Below are 21,183 nucleotides of genomic sequence, written 5' to 3'. Positions count from 1 at the left end.
GCATTGTGCTAAGCGCTTGTAACACTGATATTCCCATACATTGATTTCCCAAGACTCCCAAATCAGTTTGGAACACCACCAACATTTTAGAGATCACGACCCTGGAGACCAAAGTTTTCTTGTAGTCTCCCTCTGTGAGACCCGCGGCCCACCTTCAGACAAAGCAAGGGGTTGGTGTCTATAAAGAAAGCCCTTGTTCTTTTGGTTGGTGGCACGGCCCTAATTTGTTGGGTGGGCTTAGCCTGCTAAGGGTGGCTTTTGCTGATCTCATGAACATCCTGCCTCAGCCTAGTCCTCTCGTTCTTTGGGTTTCATCATTTCTGGTAACATACTATGCCTAAAACTGACAGACCCCAGATTATGCATGTATCCTCAAATTTAAAGGACTAAAATTTTTTTAATTGAAATGTAGTTGACATACAATATTATATTAGTTCCAGGCATACAACAGTGATTTGAGGTGTATATACATTACAAGTGATCACAGTGATAAATCTAGCTACCATTCGTCACCATACCAAGTTGATACTTATTATTGACAGTATTCCCTATGTGGTACATTGTATCCCTATGTCTTATTTGTTTTAGAACTGAAAGTTTGTACCTTTTAATCCCCTTCCCCTATTTCGTTCATCCTCCCACCCTAAAGGTCTACAGATTAGATAGAAAGCATTGCTAAAAAGTCAAACATCTGTCAACCATTGTTATCTAACTTGGGGAGAAGTAGAATACCAGTAGAAGTTGATTCTATTTTCTTTCCTTTCCAAACAAATACCGCTTCTATGTACATGGACTCCTATTAGAATGTAAGTGTTAGCATTATTTGAAGCATTGTTAGGGATATATAAATCTCCAATTATTGGGTAACATTTCACTCTTTTATTTTTTACGAAGGCAGTATGATTTAGACCTTTAAACTCTAGAGCAGTAGTTCTCAAAGTGGCATTCCTGGATCAGCAGCCTCAGTGTCAGAACTTGTCAGAAATGCAGATTCTCAGTCCTTGCATCAGAGCTGCTGAATTAGAAGTCTGGGACAAGGAAGCCTCCGGGTGATCCTGATCACACTCTAGTTTGAGAAGGACCTAGATCTGCATCTTAAAATTATAAGTACGGAAGTGAACACATAACAGTCTTCTGCCATGTACTGTGAATAGATCCATAAATCAGTGGGCAGCTCTCTGTCCTTGATTAAATTCAACGCTCAAAATTGATTAAATATTTAATAGCAATTGGATCTACACAGCAGTGATTCTGACATTTTTAAGGTGCACACCATAGAAGTACTGGTTAGCTTTGGTCTTTTAGGTACAGTGATCCCTTCCCAACCTTGAGTCCATGCTCCTGAGAACCTCCCAATGAGGGGGCTTGGTAGTAGATGGGCTTAAAAACCTATTAGGAATAGAGCAGATCTTTGGAAGCTCTTATTAGGATTTTCTCCATTTGTCAAAATAAAGCAGAAAAGAAATATAAACAATTCAGTTTAAAGTAGTGGTAATTGGTATTTGACAGGTAGCCTCATATACCATTTCTTACACTTTATCAAGATTGGTTTCTCACCCTAGGTAGAAATTTAGGTCAGGAATTAAAAAATGGAGTCTGTTATGTTGAGAGAGCTGTATAATCTCAAACTATAAACTGGCTCAGAAACATTTAAGTTTGTTGAACCAAAGCATTCTATTAAAAGAAATTAGGGGTATTTCTCAGCAAACATGTTGGGCCCATATCTGTTCTTTTCAGGTTCACCTCACTGAGGGCAGCCACCCCTATAAACTGGTCCCTTGGCAGATCCTGTGAGAAAGGGAACTTACTGAATCAGGTGGCCAGTACGTGTAGCCCAGTGTCTCAGTGGTAATGATCTGACTCATGTCTGTGTGCCTTCCAGCCACCCTCCCGGTTGCAGAGAGTTTCAGCTTCTGCTTGGTCACTTTGCTGTCTGATGTGGCTTATAGGGACCCCTCACTTCGGGATGAGGTAAGTGTGTGGTGAGTTGGAGTGCATTTCTGTATGATCAAAGAGAGTCCCAAAGTAACAGAAAAGAGTAAATAAAATTTTGAAGTGATTTGGTTGTTTCTGTTGATTTATTTTGTACTAACACACCTAAGAAATGTTAAATATATACTAACAATACCCAGTGACCACTTGAGTCTTCTTTCATCCAGCCCTCCCCATAATTCTGTGAGGTAGGCAGCACAAGGCCAAGGCAGCTGACTTTCCTGATGGCTCACAATCCCTGTTGGAGATTGAAGTCATTCATGGAAGGAAATGATCTAGATTGTTGAAATTATACCCAGATTTTAAGTGCCCTAATTTTTTTTGGTTTGAATTTATTTTGTTGAAATGTTACTTAAATGCGTTTCATACTCCCCTCCTTTTTAAACAAAGAATACGATCATAATCTAAACTTTTTCTTAATCAGATTTTTTGTTTTAAAAATCAGTATGTATATGCTGCTATCCTCAGGACCTGCCAAGGAGTGCCTGGTTGCTTGTCTATATGTTAAATATTCCCAGCTAGCTATGCTTTTTGAGTCCTTGCATCTTTTTTAATTTCTAAAATCTCTTCATATCAAAGTGTAAACTCTATTGTCAGTATTTCTGTCATTAACATTCTTCTCCATTCTTTTTTCTTAGTTTACGTTCTTTATTTGTAAGTTGGCTAAAGAGATAACTAGATCTACTAGAATCATGTATCATTATTTCAAAAGTTAGGCTAGAAATTAAGGGCTTTTCTGTAAATAACATTTATCAAAATGTCAATGCTAAAGATGATGGCATAACTTCAGTACACAAAGTGGAGAAAGCATTGCTTTTCAAGTCTTTGTATGTTACTCAGCATCATTTAACATTAGCAAAATGTCAGAAATTTGCCTTGATTAGGAACACGTTGTATGAGACCAATTTTATTCTCTTCTTTGTCTGGGATTTCCAAGACTGGTAGTAGAGGGAAATAAGGTAGATACAGTCTAGTTGATCTTCATCCAGGCTTTAGACAAACACTCCTCCTGACATCCTGAATCTGGAATATGGGCTGAGGGTCAAAACAATTTGGAAAGTTTGCAAAGCTGCCTAAAGGGCCATCCCAGAGGGTGACAGGGTGCTGGCCCAGCAGGAGTCTTCCCTAGGTCTGCCCTATACACTGAAGCAAAAGGAGCCAGGGCCATAAATGAAAATTCAGAAAGGAAGTTGGTTTCATTTGTAGATGATACAAAGCTGGGAATCAGAGACCAGTATAATGAGCTAAAGCTAATCCCCTGAGTTTTTGTAGACATCAGTGACAGGCAAAAAATACCAACATCAGTAGAGTTGGCAGCATGTGTAAAAAAGATTTAAGTATTTTACATATCAGTGAGCTCTTTGAGCCAGCATTGTGAAGTGGCTGCCGAACAGCTGATGTCATGTATATGGAAGGCTAGAATCTGTGTTGAGTTTGATGATTACTCAGGGGGAGTCCCAGCATCCCTGGAATATTAATGTATCTTCCTGAGCACCACAATTAGAGACTGTTTCTGACACATGGGACTACTGTGAAATCAGAAGCTGGCACTCAGGATCTGAAGGACTTGTAATCATAAGAAATGGATTAAAAGAACTAGAGATATTTAACCATGAAAAGAGATTTGGGGTCCTATCACCTGTTTCTCATATATGGAAGGTGTAGCTCCAAGGCCAGTGGTCACAAGCCCCAGAGGACAACATTGGCCCAGAGTTAGGAGGCGCTCTTTGCCAACCCAGGAGGGCAAGTTTCTGTCTCTAGAAGGTCAACTGATTGGCCACTTGGCAGAGGTGTCATGCGGGGTTTTATGTATCACATATGGGGTTGGACAAGATATTGTCTAAAGATCCTTCCAATTCTGAATGAATTTTGTGGTACTTATCCGATTTTATTTATACGTTTGTCTTTTCTGTTTCCTTGGCTGTTACAGATTTTAGAGGCACTTTTGCAGGTTTTGCATGTTCTTTTGGGAATGTGCCAGGCCTTGGAGATTCAAGAAAAAGGTATGATTATAGATCCAAGCCTTTTTTTTTTTCCTTAATGGTTTGTGATTATTTTTTTCCCTTGCTTTTCCCAGTCTTCTTTTTTTGTTCTTTACTATTTATGTACTTGATGGATGAAACCTTCCTATATTAGTTTGCCTTTGTTGTGTGTTAAAGAGGTCACATGGGAGTCATGAGCACAGCTCTGCTACCTGAATGTCAGGTGACTTTAGACAAGTCACCTCACCCTTTCTGGGCCTCAGTTTCCTCACCTATAACATGGCTGACTGCCTCTAGTATGAGGTTACCTATATAATCCCAGGAGGAAGAAATATATGGTTTAAGTATAGTAAAGGTACCTGATAACAAGACTTACCTGTGTTATTGATTTGAGTGTACCATGAACAGATTAAGACCTCCCAAAAAGAGCAGCTGTGTGTGATGGAGATGTAGTCTGAAGTTGTTAATGTCAGCCCTTAAGGCTAACCTGTTGCTATGACTTGTTCTGACCCCCTACTTGGGGGTAGGGGGAGGTTGTGAGATGTCAGCCAGTGTTACAAGCTGGTGCAGCACAGCTCTCTCCCAGGGAACTTTCTGGTATTGGAACATTCTCTCTTTGTCTTTTAGAATACCTTTGCAAATACGCGATCCCATGCCTGATAGGAATCTCACGAGCATTTGGGCGTTACAGCAACACGGAAGAGTCTCTCCTGTCAAAACTGTTCCCCAAAGTCCCTCCTCATTCCCTCCGAGTCCCTGAGGAGCTTGAAGGCGTGCGGAGGCGATCTTTCAATGACTTCCGTTCCATCCTCCCCAGCAATCTGCTGACAGTGTGTCAGGAGGGCACCCTGAAGAGGAAGACCAGCAGCGTGTCCAGCATCTCTCAGGTGGGGCTGTGTTCCTGGGAGGCAGGCAAAGAGGTCAGGTCTTGTGAAGTACTCGGAAAAAAACCCCACTCGCGTGCTATTCAAGGAAACTCACAAAACAGAAAAGGTTCTCACTGGAAATCTCTGTAAAATAAAGGCTTCTTTTGTCTATTGAAGATTTAGAAGTGATTTAATCTCCTAGTCATGAAGTATGTTTCCTAGCAGTTGGGTGCCAAGCTCTATTCTGAGTGGGGGACAGTTGGTGCCCTTAAGAAGTATATAATTGACTCATGGTCACAAGATAAAGACACCAAATGCTGAGAATAATTCATCTCAGTAATGATGTATAAAATGTATGGCTAGGCACAAAGAATTTAGGCATATGATATATAGTAGAGAATGCTGTAGCTAAGGTGGGCTTCGGGGAGGAGGTGAGGTGTGAACTAGGACTTGAGGTACAAATGTTGGGCTGGCAGAGACCTTGTCTGAGGCAAAACTGCCTGAGGTTTGGCGTTTTCTGATATGTCAGGTGGTTTTGTGTTTCAGGTCAGCCCTGAACGTGGGATGCCCCCTCCCAGCTCCCCTGGAGGATCTGCTTTTCACTACTTTGAAGGTGGGCTTCACCTTTCTGACCAGAATATTGACCTAGTAACTTGGCGGGCAGGTTCACTGTGAGCTCTTGTGACATTAAAGATGCTAATACTAGTGTTCTGCTGTTGTGCATCTAGAGAGTCAAGCTTTTATAAGGCATTTAGTTTCTAGTTTTGTTCAGACTTCTTAAAATTTAATTTTAAAATATTTCAAATATGGAAAAAAGTGCAGAAAATAATATACAGACCCCATGTGCCTGCTATCAGAATTTTAATAAATTATCCTAGGAAAGCACTGGTTTTCAGGTGAAAGTAATAATGGTAGGTCCTTCTCTTTTTTTGTTTGAAGGTCATTAAGTATGCAAATAATATTTTTAAAAATACAATAATATGAGTAGTACTTTTTATGGAGCTTTGTGGGTCAAAAGCATTTCCACATAATTTGCTGAATTTGATTCATATGACAGCCCTGTACAGTGTCAGACATGTGGTAAAATCACCTCTACCTTATCTTCAAGGAAAGTAAGACTCAGGTTAAGAGGTAGGAAGTGGGGAAACCAGAATGCCATGCCTCACAATGCCACTTATTCCATCTTTGGATCATGCTAATTATTAAAAGCATTTCTCACTAGGATCTTGAAAGATGTGAAGGGAATTTTTAAAAAATGAGGGGAGAATCTGAACTCAAATAAATGTGGGCAGTGTTGCATAGAGTATCTCTTGGCTGTGTAAGAATGTACCCTGTGTTATTATCTATGTGTATGTTAAAATGTAAAGGGGCCAAGCTCACCCACTCAAACTCCCACTCCTCCCAGAGAGAATCACTTGTGGTTGAATATATCCCTTTAGGCTTTAAACAGCCCCTTGGCCACCTGCCTGTCCTTGGGGCATCTGAAGACAGCCATGATGTGCCCTCAGAGGCTTCTTTTTCCCTGGTGAACAGCTCTTCTTCTGTTCTCTGTACTCAGGGGTCCTTCTCTATTGGGGCTGCCCTGCTTTGAGCACTTCTAGTGAGTACTCAGGATTAGGGTGCACCCAGGTGTGGGCTGATTGTATGAGCTTCCTGTGCTCCTTCAGCAGATGCAGGCTGGCACTCAGCGGTGCTCAGGCCAGCTTCTGTGCCAGCCTCTCTGCCTCAGTGGTGAGTTCCACAGATGATTTTCCTGCTCTTGGGAGTGCACTTCATTGTCAAAGAAACAGGCAGGAAACACACTACTCCTTCTTCCTTTTCTGCCTGAGTGCCTCTGTTTGACTATGATCTTTCTTTTCTTTTCTTTCTTTTCTTTTTTCTTTTTATTATTATTATTATTTTATTTTATTTTTATTTTTTTTTAACGTTTATTTATTTTTGAAACAGAGACAGAGCATGAACGGGGGAGGGTCAGAGAGAGGGAGACACAGAATCTGAAACAGGCTCCAGGCTCTGAGCTGTCAGCACAGAACCCAACGCGGGGCTCGAACTCACAGACCGCGAGATCATGACCTGAGCCGAAGTCGGATGCTTAACTGACCGAGCCACCCAGGCACCCCTCTTTTTTTTTTTTTTTTGAAGATTTTATTTTTAAGTAATCTCTATACACAATGTGGGGCTCGAACTCACAACCCTGAGGTCAAGAGCCTCATGCTCTACTGAGTGAGCCGGCCAGGGTGCCCTGACTCTGATTTTTGTTACATTTCGTCTCTCTTCTCTTTCCAGACCCTCTTCCACTTCCACAGAGCTGTAAGAATTTTTTAAAAGAGTTCTTTCTTTTTCTTTCTTTCTTTCTTTCTTTCTTTCTTTCTTTCTTTCTTTCTTTCTTTCTTTCTTTCATGAATTAATTTATTTTGAGAGAGACAGAGACATTGTGAGTAGGAGAGGGGGAGAGAGAGAGGGAAACAGGGCACTGTCAGCAGGGAGTCCAATGTGAGGCTCAAACTCACCAACCGTGAGATTATGACCTGAGCTGAAACCAAGAGTTGAACATTTAACCAACTAAGCCAACCATCTAGCCATCCAGGCACCCTACGAGTTATTTCTTTTTATTTATTTTATTTTATTTTATTTTATTTTATTTTATTTTATTTTATTTTATTTTATTTATTTTTTTAAACCACAAATCTGATCATCTCTCTCTCTTTCTCTCTTTTTTTTTTTTTTTTTTAATATTTGCTTATTTTTGAGAGGGACAGAGAGACAGAGCATGAGCAGGGGAGAGGGAATGGGAGAGAGAGAGGGAGATACAGAATCTGAAGCAGGCTCCAGGCTCTGAGCCATCAGTGCAGAGCCCAACATGGAGCCCAAACTCACAAACTGTGAGATCATGACCTGAGCTGAAGTCAGACGCTTAACCAACTGAGCCACCCAGGTGCCCCAATCTGATCATTTCATTTCCAGCTTAAAAACTTTCAATGACTCCTTCCCCTCCCTTTGCATACATCCCAAACCCTTGATCCTTGGCTGCGCAGTTCCTGTCTTCTGCCTCCATCTCTGCCTACCACACGCTGGCTAGCTCAGCCACACAGGACTTAGTCCTTATTTCATAGCGTCTATATGGGAAATGCCCTCTGATCACAAACTTCTTACCTTATTTATTGGTCATGATCTTACGGTTTACACACATTTATAATGGAATATTATTCAGCCTTAAGAAAGGAGATTTTGCTGTTTGTAACAACATGGATGAACCTGGAGGACATTATGCTAAGTCAAATAAGCCAAACATGGAGAGAAAATAAAAGAAAATAAACAGCATGATTTCACTTTCATGTGGACACTTTATTCATAAGTGTTCAATGATTGACTTTATTTTTCTGATTTTGAAACATCTAATAATATGCATTTTTGTCTTAATTTTGGTGGTAAAATACCTTGGGGTCCTGTGGACCTCAAATGTTTGCATCTGTCAACCTTTAAAAAGGTGTAATTTTTTTCTTCCTACATTAAGTTATATTGTCTGTGTTGAAATACTAGGATGTAATTATATCTGAGCTTTGACCTGAAACACCCCCCCAAGAGGGGTGGCATCACTCTCCAAGTGTTTGAAATCTGGCCTTTACCGCCCCCCACCTTTTTTTTTTGAGAGAGAGGGTGCAAGTGAGCGAAAGGCAGAAAGAGAGTTAGGGAGGAGAGAAAGAGAAAGAAGCGGCCTCACCCGAAGCAGGGCTCAAGCTTACCTGATGTGGGACTTGAACTCATGAACTGTGAGAGATGACCTGAGCTGAAGTCAGATGCTTAACTAACTGAGCCACCCAGGTGCCCTCCAGTCTTTACTTCTTAATTAAAAAACAAAGGATTGGAGTATAAACAGAAGCAAGCTGTACACTTTTGTTGGTTATTGAGGAGTCAGCTTGATCAGCTTGAGGAAGTATTCTGGTGGTTTGTTAACGTGACTGATTTTCTGGTTCTCCTCCCCTCTGCCAGTGTCTTGCTTACCTGATGGGAGTGCCCTGGAGCCCGATCACTACTTCTCCACTATCAGTTCCAGCTTTTCAGTTTCTCCTCTTTTCAATGGCATCACCTATAAGGAATTCAGTATTCCACTAGAAATGCTTCGAGAACTCTTAAACTTGGTAAGGAAAGCTTTGGTGGAACAAGAGATCCTGTGTACATCTAGCAGTAAAATTGCTAGTGGTGTTGGCCTGTGTTTTTTTTTTTTTTTTTTTTTTTAAGAAAAACTAGGAGATTTTCAGTATTTCAGAACACCAGTTAGAAGTCATAAATTTTCGATTAAGGAAGGAAGGAGAGTAGTATTCGTGGAGTCATTTGTGTGCTATATTGTCACTGAATCCTTGCAGCACTTGTGTGGGAGAGGCAGCCATTCATCCACATTTTAGAGGTAAGGCAGTCAGTGCCAAATACATCAAGGAACCATAGGCAAAGGGCAGAGATAGGGCTCAGCCCAGGGAGTCTGATCCCCAGTCTAGTTCCTATTACACCTGACTCCCTCCCATGCGCTGCTCTTTTTAGATCAGTACAAAACCTAAATTTTTCATATTTGGGTATCTAGGAATGACTGCTGAAGTGAAGTCAGAGAAGACATTGGTGCCATTGTCCCAGTCCCAAAATAGATGGGTCTTTGATCCAGGGACTCTGAAGGTGTTATGATTGAGCTGGGTTGCTTCGAAATAGATTCAAGTGGGTAGGTAGGGGTGGAGATGTTATCAGGGACAGACCCTAAAGATGGGATTTTCTGTTTTGGAAAGAATGAGAGGGAACAAGGATGACACTTTTGAAAGCACAAAGCATGTGCCGGAGAGAGCAGCCATCTCCTTCATTGTGGCATGTGAACAGAAGTCACTCAAAAAGGATGGCTTTAGGCTGAAGATGTAGGAAGACATTAAAGCATTGGCAATAATTACTGAGGATAGAGCCACAATGAATTACTAATTGCATGTCCCAGATGGAACATGGCCTGGGTGGCCTTCTCAGATGATCAAGTGACTTTCAAGTATCATGTCAAAAATCCCAACTGAAGGCTGCATGTTTCAGACTCTTCATAGAGGAAATTATTTTTTCCAGTATATTTTAATTTCTCAAGGTTAGCTTTTCTTCTAGGCAATTTTTCATTTCTTCTCCTGGAATGTTGTTTATCATTGTCTGTACATTAAAAAAAAATCTACTTCTTTAAATACTACCATGGGGGTGGCAGGCTGTTTTTACCCAGACGTTCCGTGGTTGACAGAATGGTTCCTTTCTGTACTAAGAGCTGGTACAGAGACCGGGTAGAAATAATATCTTCTGTTAGAATGTATGCTGTACTCTGAGTACCTAGGCAGCTTCAGATGAGCCAGTGCACGAGGCCTGTGGGAAGAGGCAGAGTCATCAGGGCTGAGGACCATCTGTGAAGGTGTCCCTGATGTCTGGGAGAAGGTTTGGATAAATTGTTAGTGATGCTGAGTCTGAACACTTTCACATTCTGGAAATGGAAATCTAATGTCAGCAAATTTGAGGGAGTTGGTTCCTTTCCTGCTTTTATGTTATTCCCAATCGAGGGCAAGAAAACACATCCAAGTGATAGCAGAATTAAGGACATTTTGTGTGTGTAGTTTGATGTGGAGCTATCATGAGTATATTGCTGGCCAGTCATTTCCATCCCATTTTTCACGCTTGTTCTGTGGATTTATCTGTCAGCATGATTTGTTCTTTAGTTGAAGGAGCTGCCATTCCTGTCTCTCACTGTGTTCATCAGGTGCCTCATGCGATCCTATTTCCCTAATAGGTGAAGAAGATTGTCGAGGAGCCTGTTCTCAAGTCCTTGGATGCAGTTGTAGCCAGCGTGATAGAGGTACGTCCCTTTTGAGGGTGCCACCCTGAGGTCAGCCTGACATGAACTTGTGCATGGAGAGAACAGGAAGGCTGTTTTTTTGGGGCGGGCGGGGGGGATGGGGCGGGTGGCTGGAGAGACAGGCTTGTCAGTGAGTTTCCAGTTTAGTCCCCATAATGGCAATGCAGCTGCCACCCGAGAGCTTGCTCTGTGCCGGTTCTTTTTAATAGATCATCTCACAGCGGTCTGGTGGCCCCTTGATTGTCTTTCTCTTCATTTCCCATAAGACGGCCAAAGATAGTGAGCATTCAGCCCAGAAGGGTGGTTCGCCCTTCTGGGATGCAGGGAGCAGCCCCCCAATAGGCATCTCTGGATAGCTTGAGTTTATCTGTTGTTTTCCTCTGGCTGATGCTTGAGAGTGTGAGGAGAATAATTCAAGTGTTCCAAGTGGTGAATCATGATAAACGGTCGTTCTGTCTCTCTAATGCTACATCAGGGGTATAATACCCATGCCTCTCCCTGGAAGGCAAAGGGAGGTCCAGGGGAGAGTTTCTGTAGCATGGTCATGTGCCTCTGCTCCCTCACAGGCCAATCCTAGTGCTGATCTCTACTACACCACATTCAGCGACCCTCTCTACGTGGCCATGTTCAAGATGCTACGTGATACTCTGTACTACATGAAAGGTAAAGGTGGTTTGTGCCCATGTGTGACAATGATGACACTAGGCTCCAGGCCACTGCTGCAGGTCTATGCTTCCTTTCTGCTGGGGCCACTTAAAAACACATAGGTAACATGTCACATTACTGAGATTTGAAGAAAAAATCAAGTAAGAAAAAAAAACTCTCATAATCCTGTGCCCCTTTTACCATCCATGACAGCTTCTTTGGTGGATTTATTTCCTCAGGAGCTTTCCTGACATGGCCATATTGTAGTGTCCTGATCACCTGAATATGTATATAATTCAACGTGTCTATTTCAGATATCTTAAAAAGTTAAAAAATAAGAAAATGAGGCACTTATAATCTTGTAACTCAGAGAAAAAGTGTCTTAATAGTTTAGCACGTGCACACACACAAGTTTAGCCCTTCCTTCCAGTTACCCTTTAGTACATTTTTAAAACATGTTTTCTGCATTCTTCTCTTATGTTACAGAGCACTTTTTGTCAATATAAGTTTTTCTTTTTTGAGTTTATTTATTTTGAGAGAGAGAGCGCAAGAGGGGGAAAGACAGGAAGAGAATCTCAAGAAGGCTCCACACTGTCAGTTCAGAGCCCAATGCAGGGCTCGAACTCATGAACCTTGAGATCATGACCTGAGCCGAAGTCTGGCACTTAACTGACTGAGCCACCCAGGCACCCCTCAACATAAGTTTTGATCAGTGTGTAATATTCGGTCAAGCAGATGTACTGTAATCTAGTTAGCTGTTTTCCTAATTCAATTTTAAGAGCTCCTGGGATTGAGTCTGGCTGGGGCCCCAGCAAATGTTAAGTTCACAAATGAGGGTGCAGGGGACTGGGCTCAGCCTGACCCCTAGGAACCCCGAGGCTTCTCTCCCCACCTGAGCTGCATGTTGCCAGCTTCCTTGGCTCTTCTGACTTGTGCCCATCACAGAGGTTCTTCTGATTTTTCAGGCCCCAAGGATGAGAGTTTGAAGAAGCTGTGAACTCTGGGTACCCCAAAGATCCAGCCCTGTAGCCAGGGAATTCTCTTCTTCAGACTGCAACCAGATTTTGCCCTTAGCTGATAGCCAACAACCTTCTTGTAAAAAAAAAAAAATTGGGGCACCTGGGTGGCTCAGTCGTTGAGTGTCCCAACTCTTAGTTTCGGCTTGGGTCATGATCTCATGGTTCCTGAGATCAAGCCCCACATTGGGCTTTGTGCTGACAGCCCAGAGCCTGCTTGGGATTCTCTCTCTCCCTCTCTCTCTGCCCCTCCCCAACTCGCTCTGTCTCTCAAAATTAAATAAATAAACTTAAAATCACCAAAGTATTTCTTATTGTTAGTTGGACCAGTGTCTGTGATGATACATGCCAGTTTCTCTGTTTCATACATATGGGTTTTAGTATATTGACTGCTTAAAACAACATGGCTCTCACTTCCCTGGGAAATGGTTGTTTTCTTTGAGTGCCAGGTGGCATGTGTGCCAAGAGGCAGCACAGCCTATTCAAGCTCTTCCCACTGGGCACTCTTGAAACCAAAGGAGCCAGTGGCAGACCTACTCCTCTTGGGTATCTGTTAGAGAAAGACCATAGAGCTGCTGCCTGAATTTTGGTGGTTTTGTTTCCACCTGCAATGCCTGCTCTCTTTCCCACAGACCTCCCAACCTCCTTTGTGAAGGAGATCCATGATTTTGTGCTGGAGCAGTTCAACACGAGCCAGGGGGAGCTTCAGAAGATTCTGCATGATGCAGACCGGATCCACAATGAGCTGAGCCCCCTCAAGCTGCGTTGCCAGGCAAATGCTGCCTGTGTGGACCTCATGGTTTGGGCTGTGAAGGATGAGCAAGGTAAGCATTGGCGTCTGCTGTGCCCCAGATGTCTGGTGTCTTGTCCCACAGTTTAGGAAACTGGACATGGGAGGAGGTGATGGGCAAGGCCACAGGGCCTGTGTGTTCTTTCCACTGCTTCCTGCTGGTTTTTGAGGCTTTTATATGAAGTGGGAGCTCTGTGCTGGAGGAAAAGGTGCTTGTCTAGGGTGAACAGCAGAATGGGAAGCACGTAGCAGACTGTGGATGGCTGCCACGCGCAGAGCACTGAGGACAAGAGGCTCAGGGCCAGCAGAGAGGAGAGAGCAGTCACATACAATGCAGGATGGTGTTTTCACAACAGAAAAGGAACAGAGATGAGTTTTCAGTTAAGGATGCCTGCCTGTAAATACTTCTTGGTGTAACCACTTATTATTAATAAAGCCTGCACAAAGTATGCCTCTGGGCTTTTAGTTATGTGATTAATTGGTGAACATGTATTTTGTAAAATTGACCTTTGCTAATTGTCCACACCCTCCTCTGATTTTGAATTTAGGTGCAGAAAATCTTTGCATCAAGCTGTCTGAGAAGCTGCAGTCTAAGACATCCAGCAAAGTCATCATTGCCCATTTGCCCTTGCTTATCTGCTGTCTGCAGGTCAGTCTCACTGACACTGGAGAAGCTTCGATCCCATCAACAAAGCTTTCTTGTTACATCATTCAGGCTCTGATTAGCATACCAGCAGCAGAGTCTGAGCTGTTTTCTTTTTTTTTTTTTAATGTTTATTTGTTTATTTTGAGAGAAAGAGGGTGAGTGGGGGAGGGGCAGAGAGAGAGGGAGGAATCCCAAGCAGGCTCTGTGCTGTCAGTGATGAGCCCAACACGGGGCTCAGTCCCACAAACCATGAGATCATGACCTGAGCCAAAATCAAGAATCGGATGCTTAACCAATTGAGCCACCTATGCACCCTTGAGCTGTTGTTGTCTTTAGGAACTTGAACTAGAGCCTGCTATGGACACAGTTCACCAATGAGTGGGAGTCACTGCTGACAGTGTGCCAGGGATTTCTGTCATTTCCAGGCACAACTGAGTACTCCTTTGTGAAGAGGCTGCCCTGTATCTACTGGGCCATTCCCAAGGTCGCAGGCAAAGTGTTGAAGACATCTCCTGAGGTCTACAGTGCCAGCTCTGCTCTCTTATCTTGCTGAAATACAAACCCCAGTAACTCTGAATTTTCCGTTGTTCAAAAATCATACTGTATACCCTTTCTCCCCTAAATTTGTTTCCAAAAGAAATGGACACACTTTAGCAATATATCTCCCTTTAGGCTGAGCAGAGTCTAGACCCTCCTTTTTTTCTGTCTTGTTTTGCCCCATGGCCAAAGTGGCCTTGGAAGATTTGACCTTGGAAGTTTCTGGTCAAACTTGTGTATCTGAAGCATTCAGCGTCTCACTGCTTGGACCTGCTCAGCCCGCCACAACCTGGGTTGTGTGACAGGTCGATGGTGTGTTACAGGGTCTGGGCCGCCTGTGTGAGAGGTTCCCGGTGGTGGTACATTCGGTGACGCCATCTCTGCGGGACTTCCTGGTTGTTCCATCCCCCGTGCTGGTGAAGCTCTATAAGTGCCACAGTCAATACCACACAGGTAATGGATGGCTGTACCCAAAGCTATCTCTCCAGTCCCTACACGCCATGTGCTCTTGAGGCTCCAAGAAAAGATCCACATGACCTTGTGCGCAAGCCCACCATCGTTTTGTGACTGAGAGGTTGTGGCTGGGCTGCAATCCTGCACTGTACTTTGGCTCATTCCTTCTTCACACCTTTCTTCATGGCTTTCCTTACATGACCCCCTCCAGGCTTCAGTTCTTTCCTTCCTCCACCCTCCCCTTGCATATACTCCTATGACTGAGGGGTTTTAGCTCTCTCTGTCACTGAGGCAGTATAAAGCATGAATCCAGTGTGTCCCAGACACTGGGCCAGGAACTGTCCATGCTCCATCTCAGCTAGTCCCTATCCCTGCCTTGTGAGTGTATTTTCATGTTTCTATAACAATGGCACAGGTTCAGAGCAAATCTGGTCACCTGTAACCATTAGCATTCATTAACACCTGCTGGGGCTCTAATGTATTGCTTATCCCACCCAGTCCTGTGCAGGTGGATGCTTTATTCTCTCCCTTCAGATGAAGAAACCCAGTCTTCAGCAGGTGAAAGACTTTTCCCTGGACCCCGGGACAAGTAGGGGTCTCTGTGGCTCTAAGGCTCCTGCTCTCACACTCACGCCCTACCCTTACCCGTTTTGCACGTTAGCTAGATAACCTTTGGTGATAGGGCATGTCTCACCCTCGGGGCTGGGTGCCTGTGGGTGCTCATCAGGACTTTTGAACTGTTTCTTAAGAAATTGCTGTGTTACATATTTATCACTTTGCAACTTAAATATTTTTCCCTTTGTTTAAACATGTTTGTTTCATCCTTCCTCTTCTCACTTTTGTTTCTGAAATGTTTGTTCAAATCATTTTAGAGGGGTTGCTTTTATAAGCTAAAAATGATCAGCATATTATTTTGATTTTGAATTATGGAAAAGGGGATGGGAAATGACAGGCTTAACTAGATACATACTTGAATTTTTACATTTAGTTGCTGGTAATGATATAAAAATCAGTGTAACCAACGAGCATTCTGAGTCAACCCTGAATGTCATGTCGGGAAAGAAGAGCCAACCCTCCATGTATGAGCAGCTTCGGGACATTGCCATTGACAACATCTGCAGGTGGGAGACCGGCCAGAGGGAAGGGTGACCTGGGGAGGAAGGAAACAAGTTTTAGATACAGTTATTAAAAAATAAGAAACATTTGTGATTTTTTAAAGCTTGTTTCTGATTATTTAAACCTATAGCTGATTTAAAAAGAGGGATTATTTCATATTAAAAAAATAAAGCTTCTTGCTTTTCTTTTCCTGATCACAAACGTAATTAAAAACAGAAAATTTATAGAATGTATAGAAAAGTAGAAGGAAAGGAATTATCCATCAGCCTGCCATCCAGAGTAACAATAGATTGTCACGTTTCTTCTTTTTTTCTTCTGTGTAATTTTTAGTGTAAGAAATGCGGTTTATATGATCACGTGACCTTGCTGCCCAGGCTCCTGCTATGTGAACTCTTGCTCTCCGAACTCAGGAACCACACATATTCTAATTTATGTGAAAATATATCTTTCCGTCTGAATTCTGGCTCCTTGCTGTCTGAAGCCCAATTGAGAGAATGTGGTGGCCCCTTTCTATCAGACACATGCTCTTCTCTGCCTGTGTCCTCAGAGCCAAACAGATGCAGAGAGTGAGAGATGCCTGAAAAGATTTTGTGTCCTTACGGGCTTTTAAAAGTTCCCCTTTTCTTTAGAAAATAGGCATTTCTCCATACTATTAAAACCTTGATATAATATTTAATATTCCCTCAGCTGTCCTGGGACCATCTGTCTTGAATTAGTTACTGTGACTTTTGTTAAGGAACAGTGCTGGAAATTTTAAATTGGGATTAGGGTAACATTCTGAAGGAAACTGTTCTGGTCAAATAATGAAGTTACTGTTTCCGACTGAGATATTTATCAAGTGAGCAAAATCTGCAGCAATTCTTTGAATTCATTCTGTGTAATGACTTTCATTCAGATTTCTGGCAAAAAAGTGCTCAGAGCAGTTCTTTAAACTCTGTAGACCTGACAAAGGGGAAAAAGCAAACACAAAACACTCATCTGTTGTTCTTATACCCAGTGCTGTGTGGGTTTCCTTATGTCCCAGGTGCCTGAAAGCTGGCTTGACTGTGGACCCAGTGATCGTGGAGGCCTTCCTGGCCAGCCTCTCCAACCGGCTCTACATCTCCCAGGAGAGTGACAAGTATGTCCCATCCCTGAGGGGGCAGCCAGGTGTTCCCTGCAGGCCTACCTGGGGAGCCACCCGGTGTCTTGCACGTTTGTGCTCTTTCTTGCAGTCTGGAGTTGTGCATCACATCTGTCCCAGGATTTAAGTTCAAACCTACCGTAGAGTATCAATCCTGGACCACTGTTTGGGAGCAGAGAAAGATGTCTGTCTTACTGCCCAGTGCCAGGGACTTTATGTTTCTTCTGGTAGTTAACAATTCCAGGCTGCCACTGTCAGATGACTGTGGTAACGTTTGTTCCTGTTAGCTGTAGCTTGTGAAGCTTCTGGGTTTCATTTCCCAGAGGACTGTTCTGAGAATGCCTCTGTTCTTCCCTCCCATAGAGACGCTCACTTGATTCCTGACCACACCATCCGAGCCTTGGGACACATTGCAGTGGCCCTGAGGGACACTCCAAAGGTCATGGAACCGATTCTGCAGATCCTGCAACAGAAATTCTGCCAGCCCCCTTCCCCCCTTGACGTTCTCATCATCGACCAGCTAGGCTGCCTGGTTATCACCGGAAACGTAAGGCAGGACCTGCTGTGAAACCCACTACCCTATGCAAGCTTTGTTACACTCCTTTGACTATCAGGAATGTTAAAATAGATTAAATTTACCCTGTAGAATTAAATGTTCACAACTGTCTTGACATTGAACAGGGAGATTTTTTCCAAGTAAAAGAGAATAGTATCATGGTTCCATAAGAGCTAGGGAAAAGAGAGGTTTCTTTAAACTTATTTCATGCTGATGTTAATAACATGTAATAGGATTTACATTGAAACCATCTTCCTTTTAGCCTTTGAGGTTTGCCTAAAGCTTTAGGAATGGATGCCCTTGATGGTCTTTCAGGGCCTTATTATGGTCCATGCATGATTCCAGAAGCTTTCCCTCTGAATGATGGGGCCTTTTCCATGTATCAAGGAGTGCTTTCATGGAGAAGTCATGACATGGTTTAACTGTCCCTCACTCTCTTCCAGCAATACATTTATCAGGAAGTGTGGAATCTCTTCCAGCAGATTAGTGTGAAGGCCAGCTCTGTCGTGTACTCAGCTACTAAAGATTACAAGGATCATGGCTATAGGTAACTCTCTAGACCTCATTGTCACTTTAGATCATGACAGTTTTTAGCCGTCTTTGAAAGTGTGAAGTTTGGGGATTTATTTTTTGAATAAACTTTTCTTCCTACAAAAGCATTATGTACTTCAAATTAGTACATTCACAACCAGGAGGGAAAGACCCCATGCGACTGCCATCTGGAGCTGACCATGTCAGTGTCATTACCCCAAACCCTCCGTGACTCCAGACAGGCTCATAGTGTCCACCCAGCTTACCCACTTTTTTATGTAACAGCACATAAGCCATGCCATTAACGTTCCTCCATATGCCTGTCATCTTTAATGGCTGTGTAGTGTTCCATCATATAGCAGCATGGAGATTTTTTTTTTTTAATGTCTATTTTTGAAACAGAGAGAGACAGAGCGTGAGTGGGCGAGGGGCAGAGAGGGAGACACAGAGTCTGAAGCAGGCTTCAGGTTCTGAGCTATCAGCACAGAGCCCAATATGGGGCTTGAACTCACAGACCGCGAGATCATGACCTGAGCCAAAGTCAGACATCCAACCAAGTGAGCCACCCAGGTGCCCCAGCACTGAGATATTTCTAACTAGTCCCTAGCTTGGATGTTATTTTCCAGTTTTTCTGCTGGCAAGTGCTACGTTGAACAATCTAATAGCTGCATATCTGTGAGTGTCTCTGATGCTTTCCTCAGGATAGATTCCCAGGGGTGGGATTTGGAGGGCCAAAGGGAGTAGACATTTTACATCTTCACATGTTTGATATTTGTGTAAAGTCTGGCTGGTTTTTCCAGAAGTCCAAGATATGCTTCCTTGTCTATTCCTTGCCCTTACTGGGAATGTCATAAGGGCAGGGCACATCTTTCCATATATGGAGGATCTCAATAGAGTTTGACAGATCAAGGGAAGAGAGGGACAGAGAGGTGGGGCAGGGAGGAAGAGATGTTGCCCTTTTGTTGGCATTTATGGTCTCCCTTCCTGATCGTTACATGCAGGCCTCGCTCTGAGATTCTGAGTCAATTTAGTGGGTGGGAGTATGGCTGTGTGACCTCCAAAAATGATCTCACCTTCTCTGTGCCTCCATATTTTCATCTGTCAAATGAATGCCTGTCTCTAGTTGTGTGGGTAATTGAGATCATATGTGGGAAAGCTCTCGATAAATGCAAGCTCTTGGCATTGTCATTTCTTTGCCTACTCACTGCCTCCATTGAGAGCCTAGGCTACCAGAACAGCCTAAGGACTAGTTTAGGGAGGCAGTCAGCTCACCTCCCCTTTATCCTGGTCTCTGTGAAGAAACTGACACATGGACCAAAACAACTCTTTCCCTCACTGCTTCCTTGTCCTGAAAGTGACTCCTGTACCTCCTTGGCTTTCACATCTTCTCCTCCGTGTCTTTGCCCCTGCTGTTTTCCTTCTGATCCTTGCCTCTATCTTACTGCTGTGGGCAGTACTTGGCCTTCTCCATGCCCACCAACTCTTCAACTTCTGACTCCAGTTCACCCTTCCATTAAGCCTTTTCTGATACTGCCACTAGAAGTGGTTTGTCCTCTTCCTTACCAGTGAAAGCTTTTATTTTCCCTTACCTCCCAGGATTTCACGTGTCTGTGAAGGGGGTGCTGTTTGCTCAGAGATTTCCAGGGGTCAGACGGTGTGGTGTGCTCAGTATTTCACACAGAGTGTTTCATTCCTCCTAAACCCTGTGAATAAGGAATTATTTTATTCCTGCTTTACTCAGGGATGAGCCTCTCACCTGGGGTCACATAGCATGCAAGTGGTAGGCTCTGGCTGCCCCCAGCACCTTCAGAAGCCAGGCCAGCCTTGCTGGTTTGCTGTCTCTGGCTGGGGAGGGCATCATCAGCTTCATGTCCAGGGGTTATGTGGGGCCAACACTGTCCTGATGTAGGTTGTCCCAGAGCCACTGAGTGCTTCCTAAGTGTCTGATGTGAGCTAATACTGTGGGCTGGAGGTAGCGTGGGGAAGAAGCTGATCATCAAAGGAAAGTTTTATAGATGGTAATAGTGAATTAAGGGTACCTATAATTTGAAAGGAAAGCAGGGTCCAGCCAGGATTTTAGCTATGTAATGGGCTCTCGACACTCAGAAAACAGTATCCTAAGACCTTCACAAGTTCCATAGGTGTGGATTCCTGGAACCTAAACAGTTCCCCAAGGTCCTTAATGCATGTCTGGAGAGGTTAAAGCCATTTCTATAGCAGCTGACTTTCCTTTAGGAGCTGGTGTTCACAGAGACGTTCATCCCCTCTGGAGGGCTCCTCTGTTCACAGGCACTGAGAGGGGTGTGATGAGGCAGGAGTTAGTCAGCCTCACCCCTGCAGTGTAGGCCCTTGTGTTGTGGCAGCTGTCATTTCTCTCTCCACCAGGCACTGCTCCCTGGCAGTGATCAATGCCCTGGCCAACATTGCAGCCAACATCCAGGACGAGCACCTTGTGGACGAGCTGCTCATGAACCTGCTGGAGCTGTTTGTGCAGCTGGGGCTGGAGGGAAAGCGCGCCAGTGAGCGGGCCAGCGAGAAGGGGCCCGCCCTGAAGGTAGGCAGAAGGAGGACAATCACCCTGGGGCATCTGGTAAAATGCAAGAACAAAGGGGTTAAGGTTCCTTCTCAGGGATTCTGAGAGGGTGGTTTTTTTGTAGGACCATGTCTGGCTAGTAGCAGCTACCTCCTTCAGCCCAGGGTGGTAAGTGACAGCAACCTAGTGTGGATTTCCCCCCAGACCCCACTCTTTCTTCTCTCAGTCATCATGAAGTCAGGGGGCTGAGGCTTTCATCAGAACTCAGTGACGACATGAGAAAGGCCCGATCTGACCTAATCTTGGGCTCTCCAGGGAGACAGGTCCACAGGAACAGACAAAACGACAGGTCTCGAGGTCCCAAATAGACAGAATAGGGGGGTTGAAGTGGGTTAAGCCTCCTTTCCCATCATCTCCCCTTTGACATGTCATGTTGGCACCAGTCTCTCTTCCAGACTCCCCACCTTTGTCCTCCTTTGTCTTTTCCTCCCACCTCCCCTCCTCTCCTTTCCCTACCCCTTCCCCTTCCCCTTCCCCAGACAG

General features: G+C 43.8%; 1 protein-coding gene across 1 annotated transcript in view; it reads left to right on the top strand.

Moving 5' to 3' along the window:
• Window positions 1-21,183, top strand: part of PI4KA (phosphatidylinositol 4-kinase alpha) — a 111,428-nt gene that overhangs the window by 20,143 nt on the left and 70,102 nt on the right. Inside the window, exons 4-18 of the mRNA XM_015088453.3 lie at window positions 1,883-1,971; window positions 3,923-3,995; window positions 4,602-4,861; window positions 5,387-5,453; window positions 8,831-8,979; window positions 10,629-10,694; window positions 11,261-11,357; window positions 12,988-13,179; window positions 13,694-13,794; window positions 14,652-14,781; window positions 15,770-15,902; window positions 16,922-17,017; window positions 17,384-17,567; window positions 18,020-18,123; window positions 20,493-20,661. Coding sequence (XP_014943939.2) covers window positions 1,883-1,971; window positions 3,923-3,995; window positions 4,602-4,861; window positions 5,387-5,453; window positions 8,831-8,979; window positions 10,629-10,694; window positions 11,261-11,357; window positions 12,988-13,179; window positions 13,694-13,794; window positions 14,652-14,781; window positions 15,770-15,902; window positions 16,922-17,017; window positions 17,384-17,567; window positions 18,020-18,123; window positions 20,493-20,661 — 1,910 coding nt within the window. The remainder of the gene's footprint in view (window positions 1-1,882; window positions 1,972-3,922; window positions 3,996-4,601; window positions 4,862-5,386; window positions 5,454-8,830; window positions 8,980-10,628; window positions 10,695-11,260; window positions 11,358-12,987; window positions 13,180-13,693; window positions 13,795-14,651; window positions 14,782-15,769; window positions 15,903-16,921; window positions 17,018-17,383; window positions 17,568-18,019; window positions 18,124-20,492; window positions 20,662-21,183) is intronic.

This window comes from Acinonyx jubatus, chromosome D3 (genome assembly GCF_027475565.1).
Source record: "Acinonyx jubatus isolate Ajub_Pintada_27869175 chromosome D3, VMU_Ajub_asm_v1.0, whole genome shotgun sequence".
NCBI lineage: Eukaryota > Metazoa > Chordata > Mammalia > Carnivora > Felidae > Acinonyx > Acinonyx jubatus.
This window is presented reverse-complemented; position numbering and strand designations above follow the sequence as displayed.